Here is a 14,132-nt window from a genome sequence, read left to right as displayed (position 1 = left end):
GGTTCCATATTATGAAGGTGTCATCTAGGTATCTCAACCAGACTCGGGGCTTCTTGGGGGATTCTTCAATGACCAAAGTTTCAAACCACTCCATATATTAATTGGCTATAACAGGTGAAAGTGGCGATCCCATTGGCAGTCCCTTATCTTACGTAAAGAATTCGTCCTTTAGTTTGAAGTAACAGTTTCGTACACAGCATCCTAGTGATTCCATGATTAATAATAATAATAATAATATTTATTCACCATTTGTGATACATATTGTATATATGGTAGGTCAATGATTATTTACAAAAAAAAGTACGTCACTCATGAATAAAATTATGGAATCAAAGCTTAGATAAAAATTAATATTTGCATATACAAAGGTATAGGTACATATAGATATATAAAATGCTAATTAAAAAATGAATACACACATATTAAAAAAAAACGATAAAATCGCCAGTCAGAACACTGAAACTAAAGCAAAACAGTATCGGTAAGTTTGTTCTATATTTCAGGTCCCCGGCTTCGGATAGCTTCCTCTGTATGATTTGAAGTACTTCTTCGACAGGAACGTTGGTGTAGAGGTTTTCCACGTCGAAACTGATCAGTTGATCCTGCTGTTTGACTTCGATTTCCCTTAGTAGTTCAACGAAATGCCTTGAATTTTTCACAAAAGATGATGTTTTACCTTGCACTGGTTTTTGTTAATAATATTTTTAATTCTTCAATTTTTTCAGCTTTTAGTAATATTTCAATTTTTATTTGTTTGCTTGTTGCTTGTATGTTATTTCTTTGTAATTTCAGTTTTTTGTTTAATAAAATTGTTATTTTCGGTTAATCTTTTTGATTTTTTCAGGGTTATCAAATTAATTTATATTATATTAGACAATGGAAGTCCGAACTGATGAAATGAACCTTATAAATATTACCTTTACACGGAATAGATCGTTGATATGAATGTTGAACACGATCGGGACCAATACCATACCTTGGGAACACCAAACTCGATTATCTTCTTGGAACTCACTGCTTCTGATAAGGTAGCTTCGTCAGTTCTAACAGAATTCTTCAAACACCTAGTTTTACCAATATGACTAGCAGCTTTTCGTGGCTCAAATATTGAATACTTTCGCCAGGTGGACGAAGATGCGAAGACATGATTTTTTACCACTTAATGAATTGTAAATCTGGTTCGTAACCCGATCTGTTGTTCTTCACATAGTATCAATATTGAAGTTTTAAAAAGTAGTAGAATTTTGGTTGCGCCAGCCTCTTTTATACGAATCTTTCAGGAGGGTTTACTTACTGATTTATTCTCATCAAACATGGACTCTTTAGAATGAACGGACGATCCTGTGAAATCATCAAAATGGCCGGAATCAGCGTAAGAACTATTGAATTCGTTTCTATTTATTCTAACTACGTTATCTGCAGATTCCTCAGGGGTAGTCTCTTCACTCGTGTTCTCTCTCACAGTCACAGCATCACTGAAAGGGCAAACGAAATTAATTGATCGCAGGAAAGTTTTTTCCGTTCAACCCACCTAGAATTTGATTTGTCTTCGGGCGAACTTAGAGCTGCTTTGTACAGCCTCAGTTCCACTACTTCTTTGGTAAGCTTCAGTATGTCGCTATCTTTCTCCTCCAAGTCTTTTTTGGCCTGGAGCAGAAGGTATTTGAGCTTTTTCACTTGTCGCTGCGCCCTCTGGGTGGGGGTCAGGTAATCCTCTCCTGTAGCCCCCGCATGCTGATTGCAGTGGAAAACATATCTGTAAAGTGAACTTAGAGTTAAAGTATGGAGTAGTTCATATCAGTTCAGTATGGAAAATGAGGCAGCGTAAACAAGCAAAGTAAACTAGAGGAATAATCTTGATGATTTAAGTATTTTCGGCTAGACTTGATATTGAGTTACTAGAGTTTAAGACTGCAAAACTGCTTCCGGACGAATCAAACGCAGTTGAGATGGGAAACTTGCCCAAAGTAGCAACATTGAGGGAGAAAGTCAACAAACTCATACAAATTCTCGATAAATTGTGAAAGTATTACGGCAAAATGGAATTACGGTAAAGAGGCGCTACTGCGGCAAACTATACCATATACTTTTTCAGAAACTACACCTGAAACTACGCCTTTTTGGCGTCAGATGAAACTAAAGCTCCTGATATACTCTGTGAATTTCTTTCGAATGTGACAAGCGGAAAACCACTGAAAACTGCACATGATAAAATTAAACGCACAGCGAATTCCTTTGCCCAAGATTTGTGCTGTAGCATTACTAATGGTAAATGGTAAATGTCCAAGCATTGTAGTTTAGGAATGACCATAAGGCACCTTACAGGAAGTTCAGCTCTTGTAACTTTGATAAATAGATTTAGTCATTGTGTGTCATACTCGCACTTACTAGAGTTAGAGACAGCTATTTGCAAAAAAATCAAGTTCAGTGACCAAGTTCTTCCTTCAAACACATCTACAATAGGTAACATTGTGTCACACCTGTGTTGAGATAACTTTGACTTGAATGAAGAAACACCATCAGGTAGTGGGACACACCAACTCCAGTAGGACATGGGTGGAAGTTGGAGAATGGTGAAATTAAGTTTTATTGGATTGAAGGAGATCCGTTGCCACCCGAACTGCTTGACGTTCCAGAAAGCTTTGAACCAGATGAAGATGAACCAGAAGTACTAAACTCAGACGACATAATACACGAGGATGAAGAAAATGACAGTTGATTACAAAAAAATAATGATACCACAAAATCATATAATAACTGCAGAGGAAGAGCAGGATGTTTTAGGTCAGAGCGAAGCAGAGAAATGACAGGCTTGAGGTCGTCGAGGTAAAGAGGTGAATTAAGATAGACATTTTTCCTGAGATAAGGTTAGAACGCGAGTCATTTTGATCGGACAAGCGACGAGGTTACAAGCGACAGTGAACAAGTGAAATAAAAGAGATAATTATGAAGTATAATTAAAGTATTTTGTTTATCAGTGACTTGAGTTTTTAATTGAAATTTTATCAACTACTATTCTTTATTAAAAATCGTATAGGTTCAGAAGTCCCAACAGGGACTTCTGAACTTTGACTATTGATAACGGCCATCTTGTTGAAGCTACAATTGCCAAATTAGTTGTCATTCATTCAGTCTGCTTTGACGAATCACCACGGACGGATATAGCATTCGACAACACGTGCAAATAATAAAATTGATTCATTAAAATGGGTGTCGCCATAATCTATTAAGGACTCAATGAACATCTGCATTTCAATCTCATTGAAAGAAACTGCTACACCGTTGACAAGTTTTAATAGTTACTCTCGATGAAAAAAAAATGTTATTTACCTTTATACGTATAGTTTAGTATCTGTCATGTTTTGTTGTTTTATATTTCTATATATGTTTGTTTTTAGTTATACATGGACGTCTTCCTTGTTACTGTATGTAAATGTTTATTGTAATGATTTCATACTGTTCAACAAGTGAAATAAATATTATTATTATTATCATTTTTTTTTTCACCGTAGTGTGAGCTGGTCAGGCCCTATCCCCGAAGTCCCGAAACATTCGGGAGGGCGCGCCAGCATTATCAACCAATGACCACTCCCCATTATCATTATTATTATTATCGTCCTACCGAGAGGACTATTCGCAATGTAGTGGATACATTTGAGTCCACTGGTTCAATAAACGATCGACCAACACCCATACGCCAACGAAACGCGAGATCTGCCGAAAACATCGCCGCTATCTGTGAGAGTGTGCATGAGAATCCGAGGCAGTCGATTTTTCGCCGCTCACAAGAATTCGGTGTTTCGCAGACCACAACTTGACGAATTTTGCGTCGTGACTTGGGCCTGCATCCGTACAAAATTCAACAGTCAGGAACTGAAGGTAAATGACCATAGACAACGGCTCTGCCGAACTCTAAAAACCTGATTGGGTAACCAGCGGTGTAGGCACAAAGTATATGCTCTGCTGTTTCATCTTTTACCAAACAGAGGCGACACACACTGTCTTCCGACAGTCCGAGTCTTTGCATATGATGATTCAAATGACAGTGACCTGTAAGAAGGCCTGTTACACATCGTAGTTCTTCCCTTCTGTAGGCCAACAAATGTTTGGTATCAATCTTCGAAGGGTGAATAAACGCCTTGAAGTGAGCCAATGCTGGAAGATTCTGCCAGAAGTCCATAAATCTTCTTGCCATCCAGGTGTTCAATTTTTGTTTGGCAAAGCCTAAAGCGATGCCAATAACATGTTTTGGTCCGATGAAGCTGCTTGCAGCACCCTCCTTTGCAAAGGAGTCGGCAGCCTCATTGCCTTCCAGGCCAGTATGGCCAGGAATCCAGACCAGAGACAATCTGTTAAGTCTTCCAATCGAGGAAAGTCATTTTGGCAATTTGCTACCAATTTAGACGTTGCTCGGTAAAAGCCATGAGTTTCCAACCCCGCTCAAGTGTCCGAGAATATTTCTATTGACTTGTATATGAGGTTGGATTTTTCCAATCTCTCCGCACACAATTCAATAGCGTAAATTTCCACTTGAAAAACAGTCGGATAAGTTCCTAGGCAGGTTGATATCTCCGTCCTGGGTCTGCAACTCACAACACCTGCACCAGAACCGGAAGGTGTTTTTGATCCATCTGTGAACCAACAATTATCTGCTCTTAATATTTCCTTCTCCCGGAGGATCCAATCCTATCTACTCGGGAAGAGTACTTTATACAGCACTTCGTAGTTGACAGTTGGAGGCATAAAGTCAGAGGTCATTTCCAGAATGCTGTGACTTCCAATGTCAACCAACAGTCTGTTGCACACTGCATTGAATTGGTTTGTGCAATTGGCAATGTGCACAAGTCTACATGCAGTCCATCTATAACCTCTCTCCAGAAAAATGTGGAGAGGAGGTAGATCTAGAAGCCTTAGAAAAAACTCAATCACAGATATTATATGATGAAAAAAGTATTAAATAAATGACTCTAACTCACTTCATACTTCTACCAGAGAAAGTCGTTCCGTTTCTTGCGATACTGGCATGATCACAAGATGCCACGCTGCTACCTGAAAGTCAAAAATATGTCAAAATAAAGAAATGTAGCTTATTCACGATGTTACATTATGAATATGGAAGCAAAAGTTTTCAATTGCTGAAGTGTTGAGAAGCGACAAAAATTCGCACGACACCGGACAATCCAAGAGTACCGATATGGCTCAGTTATCCGGAAAAGAGAAGCAGTTAAAGGAAAAGTGTCAAAAGCTGAGGATTTTTTCTTTTCTATCTGATGGTGGTATTGGAATCGATCTGGGATTTTATCAGGAGAAAAAAAAGCGGGAAAAGTACGACCCGATTTAACCTTGAATTACTCTAGTGTTAACCTCTGGCACATAGTAGTTTTGTTGTTCAATGTTATTTGGCTTAGTGGCTTAGTAGTCTTGTTGCTTTTGTATATGCAATTATGCCCGCTTATTGTAAGTGTGAATTTATGTGTGTTTATGATCTCCTTGCTAACTGTATATTTGTGATGTTATCATGGTGACTGTATGCTTTGTCATGAGAATTGTTATTCTTGGACAATAAAGTATATTTTGATTTGATTGATTTGATTTAAGATCATTTGAAAATTAAACATACTAAATGGCAAGGAAAACACTAGTTGAAGTTCCAATTATTTCCAATTCAAAAAACTTTCTAGAATGAAACCCACATCTTTGATACTAAAAAATGAAATAGCGAAAAAAATCATTATCGAGTCTGTAAGTATAAATTTTCAAAATGAAACCAGATCATCTCAAACCATAAAGAAATGAAGCAGATGAAGAAAATGTCATGTGTGAATTCATTTAGACTCTAATCCCGAAAAGTTGCGGAATAGAAAGATTGAAGTAGATGTTTGAGGCCGCACCCGATATATCGCTCATTCCTGTTTCCGGGATCAAAAATATTGGTATCCATTCAAATAGTTTGAACTGGATGACCAAAGTGATGGTAGAAAAGACTTTGGCTAGAAGACAGCAGGAACCTCGCAAGAAAGAGAAGCCGTCACAACCAGTGCTTGCACTTCCCTACATCAGAGTATTATCGGAGAGGATAAGAAGAATTGATTCCAAGTACAACACCAGAACCTGCTTCAGATCTGGTAACACTATCCGTAGCAGCCTCACGAAAACCAGGCCACCAAACGCGGACTGCGATTCCAAGAATTGTATTTACCGAATACCCTGTGAGTGCGGAAAATCCTATATTGGTGAAACTAAGAGGCCATTGAATGTTCGCATTGCCGAGCACAAGAAACACAAACAGCGAGGGGAAACCAGCAAATCAGGAATAGCAGATCATGTTTGGACCCATCAACACAACATCGAGTGGTCCCAAGCTGAGATCTTGCACTGAGAGGAACATTGGTTTAGGAGAAAATTCAAGGAAGCCGCATACATGTTGTCCAACAACGTATTCAGCCAAGCCAGCGTAGAAATATGCAACATATGGAAACCCATCATCAAGCGAAAAATGGCCAACTCCTGCCAAAACGGTCATCTCTCACGGAACCAGTGAAGCGGAAAATGGAAAGCGGGGATAAGTGAAAGTACTCGAACGACCTATAAATAGTCATCTCTCGGAGGAATCAGTCCAGTCATCACCCGAAGACGATTGTAAATACTAACAATCGAAACGTCGTGAACTAACGTGACTTGAAATCTCTCCACTTTTTATTTTCTTTTTTCATTTCTTTATTTTTATCTATCCAATTGTTCTATTTTTACTTGTATTTTATTTCACTATTATTTCATTTCAGGTTTATTTTGGTTAATATAATTGTTATTTTCAGCTATTCATTTTCAATACTTCTTTTTTAGTTGTTTCAGGGATTTCAAATCATTTTATATAGTAGACAATGGAAGTTCGAATTAGTGAAATTCATCATGAAACATTGTCAATCACCTTCAAACAAATATCTCTGGGATTTTGTTTTTCCTCTACTGCTCTACATTTTCGAGTCATTGAACCGCATCGAGACTTTCAGGTCCTCCTCAAATAAATGTTTGACCTTCAAACGACCTTCAGATCAAATTCAGAGTTGTTCAAGGTCATACCTGATCGTAATTTTTAATTTTTTCGCTCTCTCCGATTCTAGAACAGGATATATGTGTTTCAGGTTGAACACTTGTATTTGACCTTGACACTTGTCATAGTCAAGGTCAAATACAAGGTCGATATTCAGTATCTCTGGGACTTTGCTTTTCCTCTACTGCTCTACATTTTCGAGTAATTGAGCCGCATTGAGATTTTTGGGTCCCCCTCAGATAAATACCCCCCTAGCGCGTATTATGGATCGTGTTTGTACATCTTATTTGCCTATTGTATATTAATTATTTGTACTGTCTGTTCACATAATACTCACCTATACTTGTAATGCTGTCTGCGTCCCAACTATCCAACAAATTTGTCGAATAATTTGGAGTGACTGGATTATTTGGCGAAGATGTTGAAATAGACGGTGACTTCGGACTACTTTGAAGACGGGTATTCGATAAAGATAACGACTGAAAGAAGAAAGAACATATACAGAATTTAAATAAAATTGAAGTCTATTCGAATGTCGTCTCAAAAAAATTTATATTTGCCCAATCACCTGTTAGACATGAATATTTCAAGTTAGGGTTTAGGAATTATAGTATAACTATTTTCAATTGAAGGTAACTCACATACAAATTGAACTGAGAGCTAACGGCAACAATGTTAAATGTTAGAACTAAATTCTTACCGGGGTCGTTTTTACTGTCTATGCATCGCCATTGTAAATAATTGAAAAGTAAGATGATTTCATAAAATTTGCCCCCCGTAACAAGATAGCTTCTGCATATCGATAGGATGTACGAGCGAATAGGTGAACCAGTTCGTTAAATACTTTGAAACATCGATAAACTTCGCAGGTCTATCATATTTGCGTCCTCAAAATGCCATAACTAGTCATTTGGTTTCTTCATTATCAAGCGTCCTTATCTGCATAGGCGTAGTGTGTTCTGTTTCTTGTGAAGGTGACTTTGTTTTGTATTTATTAAATATATTTTATTATATTTATTGAATAGACTGTTATATTTATCAACTTCAAAATATAAGATAGAGTTGGCTGATACTTGTTTCTCAAAATACATTATCATAGATTTTCATCACATTCACACTTCATTGTGAGATAATTAATTGACCCAGTCATTAAACTCAGGTATAAATGTTCGTTGAACCAAGTATAACTGTCATTAATTAGTTCCCAGTTTATTATTAGTTTCTAGGTAGATAGTAATATTTTAAAAAGTATATATAAATCACAATGTATGTAGAATTCAGTTTGTTAGTGAACACGCTTGAAAAAGCTACTGTGCAGCGAAAACGTGTTGCGGATTTGTTAATCTGTTCTAATGAAAATCTCACAATGAAGTCTCACAGTCAAGTCTTCTGCAAAAAGTAAGTTGCCACACGAAAGCTCGGAAGTGAAATAATTTATGAAGATGAGGAAAAGCAGGGGTCCCAGATTGGAGCCTTGTGGCACACCGGATAGTGATAAGTATTGTGCAGACGCAAATCCATTATAAAAAACAACATTGGTTCTCAACATTGGATCAGAAAAAATTGCTGATACATTATCAGCAGTTTTTATTTTGCCTCTATTTTTTCAATAGATACTAAGTTTTTTCTTGAGTTTTCGAATTTCTACCCGAAATGTCAAATTTTTCTCGAGATTTTGAATTTCTACTCAAGAATTTTTCCTCAAGGTCTGAAATATCGAGAAAATTGTCAAGATCTCGGGAAAAAAGTTCAAGATCTTGAGAAAAACACTGAGGTTTTATAAAAAAAAGAATTGGGCATCTACGGCTACATACATCCGTACATAATGTAGTCAATTTCACAACATACATTTTAAATGCAAATCTACAACGGTGATTGCATTACTTTCCCAGTAGTAATTCACGGTTATACAGCTTTGTTCGATAAACTTTTAGTATTCGGTTTATTTTCAGATTACATAAAAATGCGAATAAGTTTCATGTGGAGTCGACATCGTAAGCTGATAGCAGAAAATCTTATTTTTCAAAACCATCGTTGAGGCTAATTCACTTTCTAGAGATATAAAAGAGTCTTTCTCTGTTGGAATGTTCAAGAAAAACTTGAAAAAAATTACCTTTCCTTGATCTCTATCTAATGTGTATCAGTCATATTTTACATATTGGTATTTTGTATCTATCATTGTAATGCATGTCAAAGCTCTGGGATCCGTAGAACTACTAATTATGAACACAAAACTGTTTTGATATGGATATGGATAAATAGTTTTCACGCAATATACACCAAACAGTAATATAGTCCACCTTTAACTTGTTTTGAAGTTTTTTTAAACTTTTTGGGAAGTTGTCATATATGCATTACGAGGGTGGTCTAGAAAGTTTCCAATCTCAACATGAAGGTAGCAGCATTCGTAAATAGACGCTAGTGAATTTCGTTGTTCAGGTGTTGACAGTTACTTTGAAAGGCGATACGCCAAAGTAAATCAAAGACGAGTTGGATTCTGACGCTTTTCTGACGATATTTGTCTCGCCAGGAGCTGAAAACTCCACGACAAATATTGTTTTGCTCTGGTGGTCGAGAAGGACTACATCAGGCTTAGTAGCTTGTATTTGCCTGAGGGTGGGAAACGAATATTTCCAATAAATTCGGCACTTCTCGTTCCCCACAACGGATTCAATATCCCCTGGAGCTTAGGGCAACACCGGTGTCTCGTCAATACCGTACAGTGCCGTAGATGGTGATATAGCACTCTTAGGGCCGCGTTATGTCGATGGATATAGGCTAAGACCGCATATGCTGGACATGCTGATAGCAAGTGCATTAGGGTCTCGGGCGCCTCGCGGTAGGCCCTGCACCTTGTGTCAGGAACCTCTATACCCATCACGCGACTGCCATAGACTAAGGTGTTGAAGACACCATCCTGGCAAGCCATGATGAACCCCTCAGTTTCCGACTTCAGCCCACTCAACCTGAGAAAAGCGAACGTCAGGCGCTTTGATAAGCCAAGGTCTCCAATGTTATTGAAGAAGACCCCATGCATTGGCTTATCCTTGTGTTTCCGTAGAAGTAAGGTTATCTCTGCGGCTTATATCCGATCTTTTTCTGAACGAATTCCAACTCGGTGACAGAGTTGTGGTCACCTCGTTCAGTGTCGAAAACTATACCGAGTTCATCAGCTGCTCGGGCAGCTGCCCTAGAGAGAAATGCTCCAATTCCTGCTATCTCATGGTCACGAACCATGCAAAGAAGGGGATCCGAACTCCTGACGACTTTACAGGCTGTATCTAGTACCATTCTGTCATGAAGACACTCCAAACTCAAAAGTCCACGACCTCCCTGGTCTTTACGTCGAGTTGATACAGCTCCTCACGATTCCACTTCACTACTCCAAACGAGTAGAGTAAGATTGGAACGGCAAGCATATTTGTTGCAGCAACTTTGTTCTTCCCCGACAGTTCCGATGACCAGATGTATCGAAGTTTGTGCTGATACTTGCCGCGGAGAGAGTTTTTCACTGCTGTTACGTCTTGTGAGTGGCGTTGTTCCTCCCAGAGGTAAGTATACGTCTCTCCGGCATCCAGATGGTGTAGGATGCTTCCATCTACGAGCTGTACATCCTATCCGTTGTCCGCGCATCGTCTTCTTTCAAGATGGACCATTGCACATTTGTCTATCCCGAATTTCATATCGATAGCATGCGTGTACTCTTCCACCACCCTCAAGGACTGATGGAGATCCTTCTCTCCAGAGGCATAAAGTTTAAGATCATCCATATAAAACAAATGGGTGACCTTGTGCCTTATTATTATTTATCGCAGTGAAAGTTTGGGCAGTTTTTAGGATAGTCAAGGAGTTATTTTAATAGATTCAAATGGGAAAAACTATTACTGGAGCATACTGCACATCATTACTTGACAAGCTGAAGGCAGAACTTGCGGAAAAACGGTCACATTTGCAGAAAAGAAAATCCTTTTTAACCAAGACAACGCATCAGCAAACACCTCAGCAGCTGCCATGGCGAAAATCCACGAATTACGATTTGAGCTGCTCGACCATCCACCTTACTCACCAGATCTAACCCCAAGCGACTTCTTTTTGTTCCCTTATCTAAGAACTGCGCTAGGAGGACAGAGATTTTCGTCAAATGACGAGGTAATCACCTTCATGAACAATTGTTTTGCAGAGAAAAACGCCGAGCAATATTTGGACGGGTTATAGAGATGAGAGCGTCGCCGAAAGAAGTGATGAGTAGAGTTAAAAGGAGACCATGTTGGAAAAAATCTAAAAGAACATCTTGTATCTTTGTTTGGTCGGAAACTTCCCACACCACTCTCGAACAAAATAACTTTCAAGAGCTGAAGTTGTTAAAAGTATATCTGTATCTAATATTTGGAAATAGTTTTGCAACACCCAGCGCCCTGAAGACGCCAACTTGGTTGGTAAAACGCGGTATAAGAAGAGTGTTGGAGTCCTGGTGTTTGGGAAAAGTGTCTGTTTTTTGATTCATGCTTCGCCGAAGACTCCATTTTAACTTTTACACCCTGTATTGCTTTCGCTGTATATCGAATGCCAATACTGCCACTCATCGGTATTCAGGTTACGGCTTCATTAATCCAGTTCAATCAACCAATTAGCAATTACCGTTCCTTCTATAATAATGACAACAATTAGAACTTTCAGCGATGAAGTGAAATTGTAGTTGAAAAGCAAAACGCATCTAAAAGTGGATCCCAAACCAGGCAATTCGTTTAATTGCAATAAAACGCCTGATCGAACATGTAGAACACCCCTACGAAAACAGAGGATTTTAATAATCATTCGAGCGGGCAGTTATTTCCAGTAATATCCTAATCGAATTATTAGTGCGTATTGTCAGTGGTTTTTCATTACTAGAATACCTGAGGTCACTCGTAAAAAGCACACGAATCAATATAGAATTTTATCATCAGTTTTGAAAGTTACCCGCATGCGTAAAAAAAAGTTGCCTTTTTTTTAATCAATTATTTTAACACGCTTTAATATTAGCTTCACCTGTATGTATGTATGTATGTATGTTTGTTTGTAACTCTCAAGATCGAGATCTGTACTTGACAGAATTATCGACATTATTGCTTGATGTATTCGCAGGCAGATGGCGCTGAACGTAACCTCTTTGATATATCGACATTATTGCTTGCTCTATTCGCGGGCAGATGGCGCTTTACGTAACCTCCTTGATATAATTCGAATTCACTTTACATGTATTTCTTCATTTGAAAAAAGTATTTTTTTTATTAACACGTGCGCCTGCTGCTTTATTTGTAACTCTCCTTTGCGCGCCTGCTGCCTTGGGCTTGGTAGCTGATTTTCAGGCTTCCTCTCCGAAATCGGAAAATATCAATGGTCATTTTTCTAAACAATATACGGCTGATTGATCCCAAAGTTTAGATAAAATAAATATAGTTTAAAAATACTAAAAAACACGCTTTTATAGCATACGAAACTAAAAAATGTAAACTAAATATAGTTCAAAAAACTAAAAACACGCTTTTAAAAACATTATTGTGAAAAAAGCGTGCTTTCTTTGCGCCATATTTTTGTATATCAAGCGCCCGTCGCTTTTTTCACAATAATACTAGTATTTTCCGTTCGTTATTGTTTTAAGCTTATTTTAAACTTTTCAGTTCGATGTTCTTTAAAATCGTGTTTTTTAGTTTTTTAAGCTATATTTATTCGTTTTGACGTTGTTTCCGACGTTGTATAAACATAATATAACCTGAATCATATTTACGTCTCCGAGAATAGCTACAAAGTGGGCCAAATTTGACACTTTTAAAAGGAAACTCCTGTTTTCAAACTAGATATATGAAAACTGATGGCTGTGTCTGATGGTGCATGTTTTTCGAAAATGAGAATTTTCGAAAAGTTGCTGTAACTTTCTCCCTGTCAAAAATTTCTTGTTTCTATGAAAACGTCTCCAAAGCACTTTTTTACGTACAATTCAATGGTGTAAATATCTTATTTTTTCAGATGTGATATCAATAGTTATTGTTAAAAAACATGTTTTTTCAATAAGACACCCTGTATGAATTGAAGGGGTTATATTTTTAGGAGTGATTAAATTTTGGGAAAGAAAGTTTTTGGCTTTCTACTACTCCATCTTGATGAATTACACGAAAGGAAAAAATTCTTTCGAAACAAATACTTCTATATGAACACTGAATTATACAGAAGATACTTTTCTCTACTCAGTTTGTATTTCAAACATTCGTTGTGGAATAAAATCAGATATCATTCACATGAGTTCTACTTCAAGTGAATGGTAACAAATTGCACTTACATGGAACACTGTCATCCTCACTGGTATACATCGATGTTTGGCCGTAAGACACTTGCCTTTCTTTGAAAGATTCCCTCATCTTTTTTTGTATCAAGATGGAGTAGTAGAAAGCCAAAAACTTTCTCTCCCAAAACACCCTGTATATTTCTGTATATTTCAATATAGCTTGAAATTACCTTTACAAAAATGTAGCACACTTGATGTTTTGCTAGAGTCATCTTTGAAGTACAGAGCTTTCAGGTTTTTTCATGTAGATTTTAAAAAGCACACTCTGATTTAGATGATTTGGTCGAGGCGGCGATAAAACAGAATGCAAATCTTTACTGGTATAGTTCAAGTAAACGATATAGTGCAACCTACCTTCCAACAGCTACCTTTTGATAATATAGTTAGGGAGCTAATTGATTTCGGTATTCAATAACCATTTCTGATTATATAAGAATCACAATAAGTATATATATATATATATATATATATATATATATATATATATATATATATATATATATATATATATATATATATATATATATATATATATATATATATATATATAGGAATAACGTAGAGGCAGAGGCAGAAAGATTTTAAAACTCGTTTTTCTATTCAAGCTTTCGAGGCGTTTATTGTCTCTTCATCGGGAACTCTACAATGTCTGTCCTTGAAAGTCTCAGCCTGATTTATACCTATCTCCTTTGTTTAAATAAAGAAAATAAATTTGATAAGACTCAATAATTTCAGAACAGAATTTCCTTACCTTCACTC

At 37.3% G+C, this 14,132-nt stretch overlaps 1 protein-coding gene across 4 annotated transcripts in view; it reads right to left on the bottom strand.

The window, feature by feature from the left end:
• qtc (GRIP domain-containing protein quick-to-court) overlaps nt 1-14,132 on the bottom strand; it is a 34,442-nt gene that overhangs the window by 9,513 nt on the left and 10,797 nt on the right. For all 4 annotated transcript variants that reach the window (XM_023173571.2, XM_023173574.2, XM_023173572.2 and 1 more), the window contains exons 3-6: nt 7,389-7,530; nt 4,977-5,049; nt 1,532-1,756; nt 1,295-1,475 (exon numbers count right to left, since the gene is read on the bottom strand). In XM_023173571.2, coding sequence (XP_023029339.2) covers nt 1,295-1,475; nt 1,532-1,756; nt 4,977-5,049; nt 7,389-7,530 — 621 coding nt within the window. The remainder of the gene's footprint in view (nt 1-1,294; nt 1,476-1,531; nt 1,757-4,976; nt 5,050-7,388; nt 7,531-14,132) is intronic.

Source organism: Leptinotarsa decemlineata, unplaced genomic scaffold (assembly GCF_025532065.1).
Source record: "Leptinotarsa decemlineata unplaced genomic scaffold, Ldec_3_MD MMD2_P_RNA_scaffold_2, whole genome shotgun sequence".
Lineage (NCBI taxonomy): Eukaryota > Metazoa > Arthropoda > Insecta > Coleoptera > Chrysomelidae > Leptinotarsa > Leptinotarsa decemlineata.
This window is presented reverse-complemented; position numbering and strand designations above follow the sequence as displayed.